The sequence below is a fragment of the Anopheles maculipalpis genome, chromosome 3RL (assembly GCF_943734695.1).
Source record: "Anopheles maculipalpis chromosome 3RL, idAnoMacuDA_375_x, whole genome shotgun sequence".
NCBI classification, from domain to species: Eukaryota; Metazoa; Arthropoda; class Insecta; order Diptera; family Culicidae; genus Anopheles; species Anopheles maculipalpis.
Window position 1 is genome coordinate 17,478,596 of NC_064872.1, and position 5,228 is coordinate 17,483,823.

Sequence of the window (5,228 nt, forward strand, 5' to 3'; positions counted from 1 at the left end):
GTTGCTTACTTAAGTAATATGCGTTGCTACTGCTACATTATATTATTTCATACCAAAAAGTAAACACGCTAGAGTATTATATACGATTCAGGGTCAGGTGTTGTTTCTGTTGTGCCGAAAGGGCATATTCTACTGCTTCCTTTATTTTAATTTTAGTAGGGCATCTACAATTTTCTTTTCCAAGCCTTGCTCGCTCACTGGGAAAGTATAGCTAACCGAGGGCCAGTGTGGGCAATGTGCAAAGACTGTGGCGTATTGCGCGTGTGTACTCCAAGTGTAATTACGCGAAGGCTTTGAGCAAGGGAACGAGGGATGGAGAATACTATGATATAATCGAGTAAAGACACATTTATAACGCCACCAACAAGCACCCACCAGCAAAATGGTAGATAAATTACGGAAAAAAATAAACCGAAACAATTCTTCAGCCTAGCGTTGCGCATGCTAATCAAGATACACACACTTTTGACCAATTCCGTGCCGTTTAAGTAAGTGGCCGTTTTCTGGATATAGGATGGGGAGAGGTGTTTAGGTAATCATTGTATGGACGATACTTCTTGCAGTCGTGGAAGGGTGGATTTAATAAATAAATAAAATTGGCAGCTCTCGTGTACGTGGCACACGTGTTTGTTTCTCGTCGTTGGTGTGTACCAAAGCTTTTTAATCCACGTCCAAGAATCATGATCCAAGGCTTTATAGTGGCAATCGTTCGCTGGCAGGTCTAATTCAACTAGAGCCACTCGACAAGCAACAAAGTACGTACGTATCCCCAGGACAAAATCGTTGCTTAAGTTATTTCGTCTTCATCGTTTTGTGTCTCATTCCAATTCATGCCAAGTGTGTGTCATCACACAATAACGTAAGCAATTAAATTCAAATTGCGCAATGTTCTCGGAAATCGTGTCTACTAAGAGGGCTCCACAAACTCCTGCGAACGGAGGACGCCAATGCTCTCGTCATTTTCGAACGGCGGGAGCTGTCTTTGGTGGTGTGTGTGGCGAAGGAACCTCGAATCAGCTGAGCTGCTAGGTGTTGCTGATATCCTGACGGTAGTCAGAGCCGGATCCCGGACTTATGCTCCCACCAAGAAGGTACTCTTCAGTGACCCGTACAGCACGAGCCGCAGAGGAGCAAAGCGAGCCCGTTGGCTGGATCCGGTGGAGTTGCACCAGTCAGAGAGCTGAATAGCCGTGAATTGAGGACTGCAGTCATGGACCGATTTTTTTGGAAAAGAATTGGCGATCATACAGCCAGCAGTAGAATGTAACTGGACGTGGACGTTTTCTCGATTTTTTCACGATTTTTTAATTTAAATTTTGCTTCTTCAAACATGTTCTGCCAGATGGCGTTCGCATTTCGCTCATATGTCAACGCTCCTCCCAACGTAAACAAATGGTTGACAGCTAAATTGTCACAACAAGTGGAAAATTGCGCGAATATTTTGTGTTGTGCATTTCTGTGCTTCAATTGTTAGCTTCCTTTCGGGAATCTCTCGGGCGAAATCTTTACCCAAATAGTTAAATATAGTTAAGTTTGGAAGTTGGATGTATTAAGTGCCCTTAGCCATGGATGCAGAGCTACAGAAAACGTGTCACCGTGAAATAGGTCACATCGTATTTGATGCCAACGAGAAAGTGAGTCAAATTATGCCATTATTAACAGCGCAGATTCACAAGATTAACTCCAAATTTCACTCTTTTGTTCCTAGATTACTATACGGAAAATTAGTAACACGTGGAGTTTGGATAGTAAGCAAGCCATAGAAGTGCTGCAGAAATGGCTCGAAGAACAAAAAGAGTCAAAGAAGCTTTCGGTGGAGTACGTCGTCCGTGGGATCGATAAAAATGGAAACCTTTTCATCTCCGTACGTAGCATTGCTTTGCGCTTGCTTCATAATGATCCGTTTTTGATTTGCGTTTAAATTTTCTTTTTCAGATGGCAAACGCGGAAAAATTGGAAAAAGTAAGCAAAAACTATCCGCACTGCATGAAAATGCTTTATTCCGTTGAAATTGCGTCGGATGTTAGGCCGCTGAACGTGGTAAATGATAATGAGTTCAGTGTGATGAAAATACGACTGAATTCGGAAAAGCGTCAAATTGCTCAACCGTCCCAAAAGGAGGCTCCAACACCGGTAAAGCCGGACCCGAAACCCTCCAAACCGAACATGTTCGCAATGGCCAGCAAAGCACCGGTAAAGGAAGAGAAACATTCCCCTCCAGCAACACCGGTAGTGTCTGTAAAAGAGGAACCGAAAACGGCCACACCACCAAAAGCTTCACCAAAAACGCAATCACCGAAAAAGGATACGAAAAAAGCTGTCGCTACTGGGAAGGGAGCAATTTCATCGTTTTTCTCTTCAAAACCTGGTCAATCTACTGCTGTTGCTGCTCCGAAAGCTGCCATCAAACAGGAACCTCCATCACCTGCTACGAAAGCAGTGGAAAAGGCAACGAAAAAACCGGAACCAGTGAAAAAAGAAGAAAAAACACGCAAACGTACCCACACCGATGATGAGGAGGCCACAGAAGAGGATGAAGATGTCATCCCAAACACACCTCAGGAGGACCGGAAGAGGGCCGATAGTAAGAAGCGTACCAGCAAGAAACCTTTGCTGCAGCGGAAAAAGGCGTCGAATCCTTCAAAGAAATCACGTCTTCTGGAAATTTGTGACTCATCTAGCGATGAGGAACTGGACGAAAAGGAAGCGGCGGTCGAACAACGCAAGGAACGATTGGTGGAGTTTGATCATGAAGAAATGGAGCAGCAGCATGAGAAGGAAGAGGGGAAAGAGCCGGAAGCACAGAAGCCGTCATCGCTTTCACCGGAAAAGCCCGTCGAGAATGATTCGAACAGTGTGAACCGTAATCGGAGCAAAGTTAAGAAGCTGATCACTAAAACCTACACCGATGAGAAGGGTTATTTGAGTGAGTTTGTTGGGTTTCTATAGGGATTAAAAAAGGATTTCTTTAAAAAAAATTGTTTGTCTTATTTTCAGTCACCATGAAGGACTACGAAATGGTATCGGAAGATGAGTCTAGCGCTACAGAAAAAGAAACTGCAACACCGACGGAAACTCCAAAACAGAAAGCCGGGGCCCAAGGCAAAGCCTCTTCGGTAGAGAAGAAGGTAACGCCACCAACACCGAAAACCAAGCAAGGTTCAATTATGAGCTTTTTTGCAAAGAAGTAATTCTCATCGTAAAAAAATGCAGTAAAATAAACTTTCCGTTAAATGTTCACTGGGAGTGAAAGATGAACGTAGTTTGAGGTCGAATGAACTAACCTTTATGGATGTGAAATAACAGTCCGGTATTCTACACGAGCTCTAAGGTACAGCAGCTGCCTTCTGGAGTCTCTGGTTGTAGAGTGCGGGGAGAAATAATTGGGGACAAAACTTGGTAGGAAACGATGATTTGTGCTAAGAAGGGAAATTTCCTGACTTAGGTCCAAAACAAATGCTCGGAGCCTGAATTATTCACCTCAATGTGTGATGAGGATCGCACCAATAGGAAGTTCAACGAGCATCAGTTCTTAAGGATGGTCGGTATCTACAAATTGATGAATTGTGCTGGTGTTATAAATTTAATTAAGTTTTCGATCTATTAGGTCTTTAATAAAAAGTCTGATAGCAAAAAAGCATAGGAGCGTAGGACAGCAAAAAAGGATAGGATCAAGCCTCGAGTAAAACTCGATCAGCTTCGATTCATGGGCCACGTGCTACGAAAGATCATGTGTCTAGGATGTTTGTACCGAGGCACTGTTCAATTGCTTCGTGTCGGCGATGTACCTTGGGTAATCGATAATGGTTATGCCCTTTTGGTGATGTAAAGTCTACCCCGGTAATAGTGGCTTAAGTTAGAGTGTGTGTGTGATGTCCTTTCCATCGGTTATCTCTACCTTTTCTTTCTGCGCCCTTTACAAAACCCATTTAAATTCTATTACGCTAGCGCCATCCCTTTGAGACGATAGCGCCGTTATCCCGGCATGGCATCGTCTTTTTTCCCCTCGCGTACCGTTCAGTTCCTTCGCAAACTTCAACCGCATCAAACGTATCGTAACATATCCATGAAGGATGACGGCCATACTGTGGATGGTGCTACTGCTGTGTTCTTTCTGTTCCGGACAGCTGACAAACGCAACTTCCGGTGAACTTGTCGAGCGAACGGTTGAACCAACTGTTCCTCCAACACAAATTGGTCAGTGGAACAGGTTGAAGCATTCTTCAATGTATTACGGTGGTATTGCGGAGCAACAAACTGCATTGTCCAATGTGGAGGTTATGAAGCGCGATTCTCTCTCTTCACGCATGTAAGTACAGAGCGTCTTCGTTCAAGAAAATCCGTCGTATGACTTAAACATCCGAAATTTTTTTAGGACATCTGGCGTTGTCGGTGGCGTCAAGATTCTCATCTATTTGTTTCGACTGATTGGTGATTTTCTGCGCAAATTCGGTGCCGAGTTGCGAGTGGCCAAGTGTTTGCTGATGTACACGTTCACCTTTCAACCGCTCAGCTCGAAGATTGGTGGCGGTACGTTGCAGAGTTGGCTGGCCGGTTACTTCGGTGCGGAGGATGCACGGGATCTGTACCGGTTTCTATCTCGGAACGTGTTCGGCCTGCTGGGACTGTCGCCGGATTGATAGATAGAGAGAACACGATCGTTGGGTTTTAAGGTTGAAAAATTGTATTACACTTTATTACAGTTTAAATCGACGGTGTGGGTTTGGTGCGATCCCTGTTGGATCGCATTCGCCCATAGACTAACAACAACACTATACGGTTGTACGAATCGTTTCTTGCTAGCTAAGAAATAGTAAATATATGCCTACACATATCATTTAGATCACGCTTTTGAACCTTTGATTTCCATGTTCGTCCGCTCTAATTTGTAATCGAAAGTCGCGCCGTAGTTAAAACTGGTAGGACAGTGTGTGTTTGAACAGTAATAGTTAATAGTAGTACAGTACACGTTTATGTACATAACCTCAGTAATACACAGATCATAATTTAAGGACAGAATTTTAGGATCATAATAATAGGACAGAAAAAGGAAACCGGAAACTCTCGAAACATTCAAGCTGGATGCGTCAATAAAGTGGTCAATAAAAATAAAAAAAAAACAGCAAAGAGAAATTATCAATTATGGCCGCTCAATATGTACAATAAAGGTGTCTTTGCTCACAGGCGTGGCATAGGCACCGTCTTCTCATGCATTCTCCAATCGGCTT

The 5,228-nt window shown here is 43.6% G+C and overlaps 2 protein-coding genes across 2 annotated transcripts; both read left to right on the forward strand.

The window, feature by feature from the left end:
* The first annotated feature begins 1,532 nt into the window (after positions 1–1,532).
* LOC126564649 (DNA polymerase delta subunit 3) lies at positions 1,533–3,191 on the forward strand. The gene is made up of 4 exons (XM_050221737.1): positions 1,533–1,634; positions 1,709–1,864; positions 1,936–2,926; positions 2,998–3,191. Exons 1-4 carry the CDS (start codon positions 1,566–1,568, stop codon positions 3,189–3,191), a joined length of 1,410 nt encoding a protein of 469 aa, XP_050077694.1. The 5' UTR covers positions 1,533–1,565.
* An 882-nt stretch (positions 3,192–4,073) lies between these two features.
* On the forward strand, positions 4,074–4,640 carry LOC126565908 (uncharacterized). The gene is made up of 2 exons (XM_050223116.1): positions 4,074–4,309; positions 4,376–4,640. Exons 1-2 carry the CDS (start codon positions 4,074–4,076, stop codon positions 4,638–4,640), a joined length of 501 nt encoding a protein of 166 aa, XP_050079073.1.
* Positions 4,641–5,228: the final 588 nt, after the last annotated feature.

Bases quoted from the DNA above. Each gene is read 5' to 3' on its own strand.
- LOC126564649 (XM_050221737.1), top strand. From the start codon at position 1,566: ATGGATGCAGAGCTACAGAAAACGTGTCACCGTGAAATAGGTCACATC. The intron at 1,865-1,935 runs GTACGTAGCATT...TTTCTTTTTCAG, and splicing joins ATGGAAACCTTTTCATCTCC to ATGGCAAACGCGGAAAAATT. The intron at 2,927-2,997 runs GTGAGTTTGTTG...TCTTATTTTCAG, and splicing joins CGATGAGAAGGGTTATTTGA to TCACCATGAAGGACTACGAA.
- LOC126565908 (XM_050223116.1), top strand. From the start codon at position 4,074: ATGACGGCCATACTGTGGATGGTGCTACTGCTGTGTTCTTTCTGTTCC. The intron at 4,310-4,375 runs GTAAGTACAGAG...AAATTTTTTTAG, and splicing joins GATTCTCTCTCTTCACGCAT to GACATCTGGCGTTGTCGGTG.